The sequence below is a fragment of the Ictidomys tridecemlineatus genome, chromosome 1, assembly GCF_052094955.1.
Source record: "Ictidomys tridecemlineatus isolate mIctTri1 chromosome 1, mIctTri1.hap1, whole genome shotgun sequence".
Classification (NCBI taxonomy): Eukaryota; Metazoa; Chordata; class Mammalia; order Rodentia; family Sciuridae; genus Ictidomys; species Ictidomys tridecemlineatus.
The window spans coordinates 1,087,859-1,102,138 of record NC_135477.1 but is presented as its reverse complement, the minus strand read 5'-3'; the positions used below and the strand labels follow the sequence as shown (position 1 = coordinate 1,102,138).

At 57.1% G+C, this 14,280-nt stretch overlaps 1 protein-coding gene across 1 annotated transcript in view; it reads left to right on the top strand.

Annotated features, from left to right (window-relative positions):
• The window catches only part of Dpysl4 (dihydropyrimidinase like 4), a 15,158-nt gene extending 10,453 nt beyond the window's left edge, over positions 1-4,705 (top strand). Inside the window, exons 10-12 of the mRNA XM_078019313.1 lie at positions 3,326-3,507; positions 4,129-4,290; positions 4,668-4,705. Coding sequence (XP_077875439.1) covers positions 3,326-3,507; positions 4,129-4,290; positions 4,668-4,705 — 382 coding nt within the window. The remainder of the gene's footprint in view (positions 1-3,325; positions 3,508-4,128; positions 4,291-4,667) is intronic.
• Positions 4,706-14,280: the final 9,575 nt, after the last annotated feature.

Genomic DNA, 14,280 nt, shown 5'->3' with positions numbered 1-14,280 from the left:
ACCAGGCAGCTCTGCGAGTCCTGGAACAGCCTCCACCCTCCTGCTTTCTGGCCAGTGCTTTCCCTTCTCCCTGGGGTTCCAAGTCACGTCCAGCCCAGGTAGCCAGGGGGAACAAGGAGCTTCTGCAAACCAGTGCAAAAATGGCAAGAAACAGCACACTAGGTCAGGCGCCTCGATGGAGGGTTTCCAAAAGGCCAGAAGCACTCGGGAAGACAAGGTAATGGTGTTGATCTCCAAGAAATGCCAACTAGAACCAACAAGACGGCTCTGCCCGCAGCAGCGCGGCCAGCGCGGCCAGCACGGGAAGCCCCACAGCACACACGTCGGCTGGAACCCACGGGCTGGGCTGGGAGCCTCGGGCAGTTCCTTAGAAAGCTCGACTGCTTGCTGAGCAACCCAGGATCCACTCCTAGATGCCTGCCCAAGAGAAATGAGGCACGTCCACACAGGAAAGCAACCTGAGTCACAGCAGCCAGAGCTGGAAGCCACCCCAGTGTCCATGAGGAGGACGGCAGAGAGGAAGTTGTGCTCTATTTCATTCCTGCAGCGGAATAATACTCAGCAATTTCTTTAAGGGAAAACTGACATGTGACAGCATGGATGGATCTCAAAACAATGTCGAATGAAAGAAGCCAGATTTGAAGAGCATCTATCGTACACTTCCATCCCTACAAGTTCAGGAGCAGGCATCGCCCCAGTGCCAGGCGAGGGAGTCCCCAGGGCAGAGCATGAGGGGACTCTGCAAACTATGGCAAAGGTCTGCACCCCAAGGGTCATGGTTTCTGAGCAGAGCACACTTGCCAAGCTCACCACTGTGTCCTTCAGACCCTGGACCGTGACCACAATGAGGTGAAAATGCCAAATGTGAATATTAATACGGACACCAGGTAGAGGGCTATTTCAGGAATTATCTACACTGTAAGGAGTGGACATGTGCCACTGATAACAGGAAGCAGGCTCCTGGAGGTCAAGTGACCCCCCAGGGTCACAGCCCACAAACAATGCCAACAAGGTCCAGCCCAGGCTCAGGTAGGTGAGCCCAGGTAGGTGGGGCAAGCCAGAAAAGAGAGGCCAAGCAAGGTGCAGAGGAGGAGCAGAGGGACGTGCTGCAGAGCTCTGGAGGTGCATGCAGCAAGAGGAGCTTCAGGGAGCCAGGGCAGACTCTGGAGGGCAGGCCAGCCTGGCAGTGACAAGAGAGGCTGGGGAGGGGTTATAGGCACAGGGCCAGCAAGCAGCCACACTCCATCTCCACCTCTCCCACCAAGCACTGGGTACTTGGGCCATCACTGCATGGACTGCTGTATCACCCAACCCAAAGCCAGGCCAGTGGACAGAGGCCTGCAAAGCCCCTCTAGCCTATCCAGGCTCTCTCAGCCCCTCGGCCCCCAAAAGGCTCCTCTGCCTGTGACATACACTCTGTGGGTTCAGAGGGGCAAAGCGAACAGCTGCACCAGGGGTCACGCCCTGTTAGAGGGAGGGAATCCAGTGTGGAGCTCTGTTCTTTTCCCTTGAAATCTGGCCATAATGGGAGAAGTTAGTGCAGCATAGAATTTGTTCTAATCCTAGAAGTCTCTGGTATACCTCAGACCACACCTGTGTGCATGTACCTATGGGTGCAGCTCTGTGTGTGTGTGTGCATGTACCTATTGGTGATCTCTGTACACATGCATTCATTTGTGTGTGTGTGTGTGTGTGTGTGTGCGCATGTACTTATGGGTACAGCTCTGTGTGTATGTGTGCATATACCTATGGGTGCAGCTCTGTGCACATGCATTCATTTTTGTGTGTTTGTGTGTGTATGTGTGTGTGCATGTACCTATGGATGCAGCTCTGTGCGTGTGCATGTACCTATGGGTACAGCTCTGTGTGTATGTGTGCATATACCTATGGGTGCAGCTCTGTGCACATGCATTCATTTGTGTGTGTGTGTGTGTGCACGCGTGTACCTATGGGTGCAGCTCTGTGTGTGTGCTACATGTACCTATGGGTGCAGCTCTGTAAATGCACATACCTATGGGTACAGGTCTGTGCGTGTGTGTGTGCATATACCTATGGGTGCAACTCTGTGTATGTCTGTATGCATATACTTATGGGTGCAGCTCTGTGTATGTCTGTGTGCATGCATGTACCTATGGGTGCAGCTCTGTGTATGTGTGTGCATGTACCTAAGGGTGCAGCTCTGTGTGCATGTGTGCATGCATGTACCTATGGGTGCAGCTCTGTGTGTGTATGCATGCATGTACCTATGGATGCAACTCTGTGCATATGAATGTGCATGTACCTGTTGGTGCAGCTCTGTGCATGTGTGTGTGCATGTACCTATGGGTGAGCTCTGTGCACATGCATTCATTTGTGTGTGTGCATGTACCTATGGGTGCAGCTCTGTGTGTGTTTATGTATGTGCCTATGGATGATGCTCTCTCTGTTCACGTGTATGTACATGCATGTGCCTATGGGTGCAGCTCTCTGTGTGCTCATGTGTGTGCCCAGTTCTATGCATGGTGTGCCCAGCTCTGTGTATGTGTGTTCATGTGTGTGCATGCTTATGTCCATAGGTGCATCTCTTTGCATGTGTGTCCTTGTGTGTGTGTGCAGTGCCTATGGGTATAGCTCTGTGCATGTGCCTATGTCTGCATGCATGCGTGTGGGGTATGTGTGTACATGTGTGCACACACAGTGGCAGAGCATGGAGGTCATGCACAAGGTCCTCTTTGAGTGGGTTTATTAGGTTCCCAGCTTCTGCTGACAGATACATCCTGCCAGAGAAGTTGACAGATATTTGCTACTTGGAAGTGCCTGGGACCCCAGAAGGTTCTGAGCTCTGAGTGTTGGATGCAGCCTGAGGTTCTGCTGAATGAGCCAGATCTTCCCTGGAGACCTCAGGACTCTGTCGGCCCTGCGAGCTGCTGAGGGAGCACCTGGGGACAGGGCTTGAAGCATGTGACCTCACAGCCACTTATCACCATCACTGCTTCTCAGAGCTGCCACCTCCTCCCTGGGCTGGCTGCTGGGCCTCAGCTGGCTGATGGACTGGTTTATCTGCAAAGGCCTGGAGCCTGCTCACCAGCTGGCAGGCAGTGTGCTCCCCATCAGACCCTGGCTGCCCCTGCAGCACATCCACGTAGACCACTCTGAACCCTCACCTCTCCTTGCAGAAGCAGGGTGGCCCTGGGTCCGCTTCAGGCCAGACCTTCCTCCATTCCTGCGGCAGTGCAGATGCCAGTTGCAGTCAGAGCAGCTTTCCCAGCACTGGAGGTCACTGTGGGAGCAGTCCAGTGAGAGTCCTGGGCCTGCCACAGCCACAACCGCAGCCTTTCCTCCATAGGCCCTGCTGCTCCCTGAGCCAGGCCCCTTGCAACGTGCATGCAACCCAGACCTGCACCCATTCCTCGCTCCCTGCCAGCCCTGTGTTTGCTGTGCTCACAGCCTCCCGGCAACAAGCCCGGGTTTGCAAACTGGAACCTCGGCCAGGCTCCACCAAAGCCACACTGACAGAGGGTGCCCATGGTCAGGAGGGACTCGGGAGCCTGCCGCAGGCAGCCTGGGTTGGCTCTCATCCTTGTTGTCTGTGAACTTGTCACCTTGAACAGCAAAGGGACTTTGCACAGGGGAGTATGTGAAGGATCTTCAGTCGGGAATCGGATCCTGGGTTGGATCCTGGTTGTAACCACAGCATCCTTGTAAGAGGGTGGCAGAGAGATGCCCCAAGGAGGCCTCGGTGCTAACACTCTGCCAGGCTGTGGAGGCCACCCCACGGGGTTTTGACGAGGGAGGAAGAGGCCAGAGCCACAGTCTGTGAGGAACGCAGCCTCCAGCAGCGGGAAGGGGTGGGGAGGGGCTTCTTCCTGGGTGCAGCCCTGCCACCATCGACCTCAGCTTGCCGGGAGCTAAGCCCCAGCAAGGCTGAGAGGAGGGCACGTGGGGCCTTAGTCAAATGCCAATCTTCACCAAATGGGGATAAACAGAAGCAGCACTTCACTGTTAAGGGAAAGCTGCTATTTTAAATTCCATCCCACAGTAAGTGGATGGTTTCATTTCAGACTTTTTCTTTGCAAAGAAATTTGCATGTGCTTTGATGGAAGGTCGATACATGAAGATTAACAAACCACACCGCTGTTCCTTCTGCAGGAAAGGTGTCGGCAAGCCCTCCACCAGGCTCTGGAGGCCACACCACGGGGTTCACATGGCCCAAGGACTGGGCTGCAGTGCGGCTGGCCACAGAGCCTGCCCCTGTCCTGACCCCCCAGGGTGTCCTCACTGTGCCCACATTCCTCAAGCCCTGTCTGCAGAGTAAGCCTGGCCAAGTTCAAACTAAAGCTCTGCAGGGACGGAACCTGTCCAGTGGCTCCTCAGCAGATGGAGCACCTCCATCTCATGGTCACCTGCAGCTCAGGGTCAGCAAAGGCCAACTGGGGCTGGGTCACTCCCAGGAGTCCTTCAGAGAGCCTCCATCCATGCTTTTTCCCAGCTCCAGAGAGGTTGTCACACAGAGGCCATGACAGGGGCCCTAAGAACACAGCTTCCACACCACCGACCTCCGAGGACCGGCACCATACACAGCCACAGTGCACACACCAGGCTGTCCCCAGGACAGGACAAACACCACTCCTTCCCATAAGGGCGAGAGGGTGGGGGAGCTGTCCCTGGTGCTGCCGCTCCCTGTCCAGCCCTAACCCAGGCTCTGGGGGCCCAGGTGGACAGTTAACCCTCCTCTGTTGCTGGCACTCAAGAAAACAGAAGCAGACCCTGACAAGAGGGGAGCAGGGGGCACTACAGACCAAGAGAGGAACACTCCACACGGACGGCCCCTCGACAGCCCATCCCCTTGAAGATAAAAGTGACCAAAACCCACACGAGGGGAGTGGAAATCTGAACATCCGTGTCTGGGAAGTAAAATTTGTGATGGAAACCTTCCCACACAGGGAACTCCAGGCCCACTGGCTTACCTGTGAATTCCAGCCAACATTTAATAGAGAAACAACAACAGACAGGCAGACTTGTTCAGAAACTGAAGGAGAAGAGAGGACGGCCCAGCACATTTTGTGAGGCCAACAAAGCCTGATCCACAATCTAGCAAAGGGAAGAAAAGGCAGAGCAGCATCTGTCCTAGTCCACACTGCTGGGACAGAGGGCTCCGAAGCACAGACGGACGGCTCACAGAGCCAGAGACCGAGAGGGCCTTCCTGCTGTCTCCTCAGGTGGGGAAGGACAAGGGAGGGGCAGCTGACCGGCAGCCTCATCCCAGGCCCCAGGGAGGAGTCCAGGCCAGCGGGGAGCTCCTCCCCCAGTCGTCCTGTCACTGTGGATGGCTCCTGGGGGTGGTGGTGGCAGTCTCCAGGGAGTGTTCAGATCCTCCCTGCTGGGCCTGTGGGTCTGTGGCTGGACAGGGGTGACCACTGTGTGGGAAGAGCCCCCACCAGCCTCAGCTCGGTTCTGAAGTTGTGTTTCTCCTGCTGGCATTTGGGCCCCTCGGGTCCTGGAGCCCAGGCCAGGGGGCAGGAGTGCTCTGGAGGGTGGGTTTTCATCTGCAGAAACCACCTGTTTACAGGGTTTTCATCTCCTGGCCAGGACCCACACAGGAGAGCACAAACCTGAGCGGATCCTAGATCTGCTCCGTTTATGGCTCTTGTTTTCAGAAACAGCAAAGGGAAGGGAAGCTTCTGTCTGGACATCATGGCTGGCCTTAATTCAATCCAGCTGGCCCCAAACAGGCCCCTCCCAGGGCCAGGACCGTCTCTGGAGCTGGGCAGGAACGGCGGTGGGAAGTCCAGGACCCAGCACCAGGTCAGGACCCTGCAGAGTGCCATTGCACAGAAAATGAAGGTCAGTGTGAACTGGACTTCACCACAGTGTGGCCCAGCCCGCTGAGCCAGGCGTGGCGGCCATCCCTGAGACACTGGACTCTGCAGTGTGTGAACCTGAGGCACAAGGCTGGGTGACACTCAGACCTGATCCAGGCCAGTCACCACGCTGACAGAACCAAGGAGACACCAAAGTCCACTCCCACTGATTCAGAAAAAGCCACAGGCAAAGCTCCACAGTCGTGGATGCACAAGAGCCCACACCCGAGGCCACCACTACAGCAAGGGCTTCCTGCGTCTGAGTACAGGCAGCCTCAGGAGCCCACCAGGGCTTGTGGAGGGCAAGCCTCCGCTCCCTGAGGTCAGGGTCCCCCAGCACTGCTCACCAGCCCCAGCCATGGGACAGGGCATCTACTTGTGATGAGAAGACTGCACCCTGGGAATCCAGAGAAGATGCCAGAAATAAACACCGAGGCGCAGGAGGTGGCAGGATACAGTCAATACACACAACCCATGTTATTTTAGAAACGAAAATAGGTAGGGGTAAATTGAACAGAATATGTACAATGCCCGAGCACTGAAAACTAAGAAACTAAAAAAACAAAAAGGGAATTAAAAGACGGGAATGAAATGGTACAACAGGCCATGTTCACGGACTGCAAAACCCCCAATTTTAAGAGATCCACTCTCCCTTAACCAGTGAGTGTCAATATAACCCCCACCGACATTTCCTCCAAAAGAACACAAATAGTGTCTACTGTTTCTAAACACCGAGGAGCTAGGAGTCCAGAAGAGCCGATCCAGAGACAGAACGCAGGTACAAGGTGGCTTTCAAGACTCAGGAGGCCACGGTGATGGCACCGCAGGGCAGGAGAGCAAGATAGGCCCAGCAGGTGACAGGAGCAGAAACTGGTCCAGAAGGAGGCCCCCAATTCTAAGTTGTAAGGAAAGTGCCATGGACATTCAGGGGGAAAGGCCTGTCACTCCAGCAGAAGATGCACTTCCAAACACAGCCATGTTCCAAGGAGGGGGGGGAGGGGGCCAGGGGAGGGGGGGATGCATGGATAGAGTCATGGACAGCCCTCCTGGGAGGTGAGTGTCCTGCACCCCACCTGCCCACAATGCATGCATGGAGCCACAGGGAGCCCCCTGGGAGGTGAGCCTCTTGCACTCCACCTGCACACGATGCATGCATGGAGCCACAGGGAGCCCCCTGGAAGGTGAGTGTCCTGCACCCCACCTGCCCACGATGCATGCATGGAGCCAGCGGGAGCCCCCTGGGAGGTGAGTCTCCTGAACCCCAACTGCCCAGGATGCTTGCATGGAGCCACAGGAAGCCCCCTGGGAGGTGAGTCTCCTGAACCCCACCTGCACACAATGCATGCATGGAGCCACCGGGAGCCCCCTGGGAGGTGAGTGTCCTGCACCCCACCTGCCCACGATGCATGCATGGAGCCACTGGGAGCCCCCTGGGAGGTGAGTCTCCTGAACCCCAACTGCCCAGGATGCATGTAAGGAGCCACCGGGAGCCCCCTGGGAGGTGAGTGTCCTGCACCCCAACTGCCCAGGATGCTTGCATGGAGCCACCGGGAGCCCCCTGGGAGGTGAGTCTCCTGAACCCCAACTGCCCAGGATGCATGCAAGGAGCCACCGGGAGCCCCCTGGGAGGTGAGTCTCCTGAACCCCAACTGCCCAGGATCCTTGCATGGAGCCACAGGGAGCACCCTGGGAGGTGAGTCTCTTGAATCCCAACTGCCCAGGATGCATGCAAGGATCCACCAGGAGCCCCTGGGAGGTGAGTCTCCTGCACTCCACCTGCACACGATGCATGCATGGAGCCACAGGGAGCCCCCTGGGAGGTGAGTATCCTGCACCCCACCTGCACACGATGCATGCATGGAGCCACAGGGAGCCCCCTAGGAGGTGAGTATCCTGCACCCCACCTGCACACGATGCATGCATGGAGCCACCGGGAGCCCCTGGGAGGTGAGTGTCCTGCACCCCACCTGCACACGATGCATGCATGGAGTCACAGGGAGCCCCTGGGAGGTGAGTGTCCTGCACTCCACCTGCACACGATGCATGCATAGAGCCACAGGGAGCCCCCTGGGAGGTGAGTCTCCTGCACCCCACCTGCCCACGATGCATGCATGGAGCCACAGGGAGCCCCCTGGGAGGTGAGTCTCCTGCACTCCACCTGCACATGATGCATGCATGGAGCCACAGGGAGCCCCCTGGGAGGTGAGTCTCCTGCACCCCACCTGCACATGATGCATGCATGGAACCACAGGGAGCCCCCTGGAAGGTGAGTCTCCTGAACCCCAATTGCACACAATGCATGCATAGAGCCACAGGGAGCCCCCTGGGAGGTGAGTCTCCTGAACCCCAACTGCACACAATGCATGCATAGAGCCACAGGGAGCCCCCTGGGAGGTGAGTCTCCTGAACCCCAACTGCACACAATGCATGCATGGAGCCACCGGGAGCCCCTGGGAGGTGAGTGTCCTGCACCCCACCTGCACACGATGCATGCATGGAGCCACAGGGAGCCCCTGGGAGGTGAGTGTCCTGCACCCCACCTGCCCACAATGCATGCATGGAGCCACCAGGAGCCCCCTGGGAGGTGAGTGTCCTGCACCCCACCTGCACACAATGCATGCATGGAGCCACCGGGAGCCCCCTGGAAGGTGAGTGTCCTGCACCCCACCTGCACACGATGCATGCATGGAGTCTCAGGGAGCCCCTGGGAGGTGAGTGTCCTGCACCCCACCTGCACACGATGCATGCATGGAGTCTCAGGGAGCCCCTGGGAGGTGAGTGTCCTGCACCCCACCTGCACACGATGCATGCATGGAACCACAGGGAGCCCCTGGGAGGTGAGTGTCCTGCACCCCACCTGCACACGATGCATGCATGGAACCACAGGGAGCCCCCTGGGAGGTGAGTGTCCTGCATTCTGATTACTTTTTTATATAAATTATACTTTTAATAATCTGTTCAGAAAATTGGACGGCATCAAAACAAATTCACATAAACCATGTCTATTATAATAGCATCAAAGCAACTATTTGTAGATAAACCTATTAAAGGTGTATAAGACCTGACTACTAGAACTACACCCCAAAGCTGAGAAATTCAAGAAAAGCCTAATAAGTGGAGCGATATACTGAGTTCATGAATTGAAAGGCTCAATATTATTAAGATGTCCAGCCTCCCTAAAATTGACTTACATTTTGTGTGTGTATGTGTGGTGCTGTTGATTGAACCCAGGGCCTCGTGCCTGCAAAGCAAGCACTCTACCAACTAAGCTATATCCAGAGCCCAAAATTGATTTACGTATTTAACCCAATCTCAATCAAAACCACTTCAGGCTTTCTGTAGAAACTGACAGAGTGATCAAAACTTGTATGGAAATATAAAGGACTTAGAATTGCCAAAATAGTTGGAAACAAGCAATATTGGAGGATGTACACTAGGTCATCTCAAGGTTTACTAAAAGTACAGTAAAGAGGCCCGAGAAACAAACGCACAGTTGCTGACTTCTGTGGAAGGTCCAAGGCAATCCCTTGGGAAAGGAAAGTGCTTTCAAGGAAGGTACTGGAATGACCAGATAGCCACTTGGAAAAAATGAACCTTGACCCCACTTCACACCCTGCACAGAAGTTAATTTGAAATCCGAGATCTGAACTCGACTGCAGGACCAGGGAAATAGCTCACTGGCAGAGCATGTGCTTAGCTTGTGCAAGGGCCTGGGTTCCATCCTCAGTAGGACACACACTGAAAGAAATTTTAAAATACAAATATTTCTTACAAAAGACAGAGAAATCACTAATCCAAATGACTGCTCATCAAACAAGAATACTGAGAATGAATGGTAAGACACAGGCTGGGAGAAAGCACTCACAGCTCGGAGATCCATCCAAGAACCCGAATCCTATGACTCAAAAACTCCCACCACTAAATATTAATAAAAGACACACATACAACACACGCACACTGCGTGAGACTTGAACAGACACTTCACCAAGGAAAACATCAAACAGTCTGACTTCAGGCTGCCCACAATGACCACGACGGGGTGGCTAACTGGCCTTCTCTGACTTCTCACACTTCTGGGGGCCACAAGAACTGGGTCGAGACACTGGACTGTGGGGTGTCTGGTGAGGGCCCACCTCCTGGGTCACAGCCATCCCCCTACTGTGTCCTCACCAAGGAAAGATGCATCCTTGTCCCAGGTGGTTCCTGAGAGGACACGGGAGTGGCATGCAGCTCCCAGGAAATGTCATCTCCATATGGAAAGAGGGACCTCTAGCCAGAGCACTGAACTGCTTGGACCGTGTGACAACGCTTCCAGGAGCACTAAGCCGCCAACAGCCTCGGGGCCTGGTGATGCCAGGCCTGGGTGCCACCTCCTGAGGCAGCCTCCTGCCCACAGCCCTGAGGATCCAAGGTGCTGTGCCTTCACAGGCGCCCACCTGAGCCACCCATCAGGCACCCCGGGAAGCAGCGTGGGGAGAGGTGCAATCCGCCCTTGTCTGAGGACTTGTCACCTCTCTGCTTGGCTCTGACGATGACTCACTGGGCTGTGGGAGTGCAGTGTTTGAGCAAGGAAGAGACAGGTCGGCAGAGCAGCTGCCGTGGAGGAGAAGGGCCCCGCTGGATGACAGTGTAATTAACGGAAACTTTCCGAACCTTCCAATTAACTCGCTCTGCAGATGAGCTGGCTCATGTCCTCTGGAGCATTGCAGTTTTAATTTAAAGGAATTTGAGTTCATTTTTGTCACGGTTTCTTGAGATTCCACTGTACTGGGGCTTACTGGACACAACCACATGGGTCCAAAGCCAGGACAGGCCTGCATGGCTCTAGGTGACCACTGTCCCCTCAGGCCCATCAGCCCATGGTGCATTCATACACAGATCATGCATGCAGGGCCTGAAGATGCATGTCATCTGCATGAGAGGGTGGGCTCAGCCCTCCAAGGATCCCTTGGGACAGGACACCACTCTTGTCACCCTTAAGTAACGAGCCATAGTTGGGTAACAGGCTGGCTGGTGGACGAGGGGCTATGCTCCCAAGACACTAGCTCACTGCCATGCAAGCCAGCCTGGACCCTCATTGCCCCTCTGAAAAACTGAAGCGGCATTGCACTAGGTCCCATTCCATCTTCCTGTCTCCTCCAGCCTCCCACATGGACACCAGGGCTGAGCTGTGCCAGGGATGAAGGTCCTTGACACCCGCCTAGAGCATCACACACTCCCACCTGGTCAGGCGCACCTGACGCCAATCAGCCTGGGCTTCAGGCAGAGCCTGAAAGAGCACACACCCAGGAGCCCCATTCCCAGCGGCACACCTGCCCACTGAGGGCTCCTTCTGTCGAGCTAGTGGACACAGACCAGGGGGCTCACTGCCCTCCCTGTGTGGCCCAAGTGACCACTCTGGCCACCCAGCTATCAGCCACTCTCAGCCTAACCTTATCTGGGGACCCATACTGGCAGAGAAGGTACAAAAGGGTCTCTATTTCCAGACACCCATGGGAAAGGCAAGCAGCAAAGCCACTGAGGTGAGCCCGCAGGGTCGCCCCAGCCTTCCCCTCCCCTCCCCGGGCCTGGGCTCCTCGCAGGTCCAAAGGCTCCCTGGTAGACCTCCTGGGCCCAGCCAAGGGACACAGTGCCCCTATGCTCCAGCCGCTTCTCATAGATGCCCAAAATGACCACTACCAAGCTCCACTGCCCCATATCCCACAGATACCTCTGTCCAGTAATGGAAGGCGTCCAGCTGCTCCAGGTGCTAGGTCACTCAGATGCAGGAGTGAACCCAGGAGGCAGAGCCTGCCCTGGGCACAGTGCCTCCCCAGGCCAACGTGTTGAGAGGGCAGCACACAGCAAAGCAGGAGGAGCTAGGCTGGCCTGGGGAGAGGACTCCTGGAGGCCACGTCCCAGTATCCTGGCCTGGCTTGGTGGGATGCCCCTCCTGAACTTGGAGATGGCCCAAGTGACCACTCCGGCCACCCAGCTGTAAGCCACTCTCAATCCAGGGAAATTCTTTGCCAGCGAAAACCTATCTGGAGAGCTCCTTCCCCCACTGTAGCCCCAGTGGACACAGCCTCAGGGTGACAAAGAGGCCAAGCTGGATCAGGAGGCAGAAGGCAGGCTGCACTGTCCCAAGGCATGGGGTGGGGACACTTGCTATGGCAGAGCATCTTGCCTGTCCCAACTGCAAGGGGGGGCGAAGCTGATGGCCAGGCAGGCACAGGGCACTGTGGATGAGCAGTGGGGCTCTGTCAAGGAGCTGCAGAGTGGGGCTGGCCACAGTGGAGGGGCTGGGGAGAGAGCACAAGGCAGGTGCTGAGCATGGGCACCAGGCAAGGGGAGGGCAGGTAGAGAGGGCCACTCTGACGGCAGCACTGGACATTCAGGGGAGACCCCAGAGAAGGCACAGCCAGAGCCAGGGCAGAAAGAGGCTCAGAGCTCATGAGACCTGAGACAGAGAGAGAGAAGCTGCTCCTCTGAAGGCAGGGCCAAGATGGTATCCTGAAAGTCCAGGGTGGGGCATGGGGGGAAGGGGGCCCAGGGAGCATCCCCAGCACCCGGAAGGACACCCAAGAGGGGAACTTCAGGCAGCGCAGGTGTGGGGGGATTCGGGACTGGTTCTGACTGTGACGAGGCATCTGTGACACGCAGGAATGACGTCAATCCCGGCTGGACAGGAAAGTCTGCAGTGTGGGGGACGGGCCCAGCTGGAGACGGACACTTGGAAGCCACTGGCATATAGATGGCATTTGGAGCCACAAGTCCGCCAACGCCTGAGTGAAGTGAGAGGGGAAGGAGCCTGGAGGCACCCAGCACAGAGCTGGGGTGACAGGGAGGGTCAGCGAGGAGGCTGAGAAAGACCACTGGGCAGTGGGCGTCCCAGAGGCCCTGGGAAGAAAGGTCTCGGGGAATTCAAGAGCGAGGGCTCCCACACGGGCCAAAGAGAAGGACCATAGAAAGCCACGTGAAGGGGGCTGTCCAGGGCAGCCCAGGAGCAGGTCAGGTCTGACCACAGGGGTCACGCAGGACAGTGGGAAGGTTCTGACTGCAGGGGTCACAGTGGGACAATCTGACCACAGGGGGTCATGAGGGGACAGTGGGAGGGTGTGACCACAGGGGGTCATGAGGGGACAGTGGGAGGGTCTGACCACAGGGGGTCATGAGGGGACAGTGGGAGGGTCTGACCACAGGGGGTCATGAGGGGACAGTGGGAAGGTCTGACCACGGGGGTCATGAGGGGACAGTGGGAGGGTCTGACCACAGGGGGTCATGAGGGGACAGTGGGAGGGTCTGACCACAGGGGGTCATGAGGGGACAGTGGGAGGGTGTGACCACGGGGGGTCATGAGGGGACAGTGCGAGGGTGTGACCACAGGGGGTCATGAGGGGACAGTGGGAAGGTCTGACCACGGGGGTCATGAGGGGACAGTGGGAGGGTGTGACCACAGGGGGTCATGAGGGGACAGTGGGAGGGTCTGACCACAGGGGGTCATGAGGGGACAGTGGGAGGGTGTGACCACGGGGGGTCATGAGGGGACAGTGGGAGGGTGTGACCACAGGGGGTCATGAGGGGACAGTGGGAGGGTCTGACCACAGGGGGTCATGAGGGGACAGTGGGAGGATCTGACCACAGGGGGTCATGAGGGGACAGTGGGAGGGTCTGACCACAGGGGGTCATGAGGGGACAGTGGGAGGGTGTGACCACAGGGGGTCATGAGGGGACAGTGGGAGGGTCTGACCACGGGGGGTCATGAGGGGACAGTGGGAAGGTGTGACCACAGGGGTCATGAGGGGACAGTGGGAAGGTGTGACCACAGGGGGTCATGAGGGGACAGTGGGAGGGTCTGACCACAAGGGGTCATGAGGGGACAGTGGGAGAGTCTGACCACAGGGGTCATGAGGGGACAGTGGGAGGGTGTGACCACAGGGGGTCATGAGGGGACAGTGGGAGGGTGTGACCACAGGGGGTCATGAGGGGACAGTGGGAGGGTCTGACCACAGGGGGTCATGAGGAGACAGTGGGAGGGTGTGACCACAGGGGGTCATGAGGGGACAGTGGGAGGATCTGACCACAGGGGGTCATGAGGGGACAGTGGGAAGGTGTGACCACAGGGGGTCATGAGGGGACAGTGGGAGGGTGTGACCACAGGGGGTCATGAGGGGACAGTGGGAAGGTGTGACCACAGGGGGTCATGAGGGGACAGTGGGAGGGTGTGACCACAGGGGGTCATGAGGGGACAGTGGGAGGGTGTGACCACAGGGGGTCATGAGGAGACAGTGGGAGGGTGTGACCACAGGGGGTCATGAGGGGACAGTGGGAGGGTCTGGCCACAGGGGTCATGAGGTAACAGTGGGAGGGTGTGACCACAGGGGGTCATGAGGGGACAGTGGGAGGGTGTGACCACAGGGGGTCATGAGGGGACAGTGGGAGGGTGAGACCACAGGGGTCA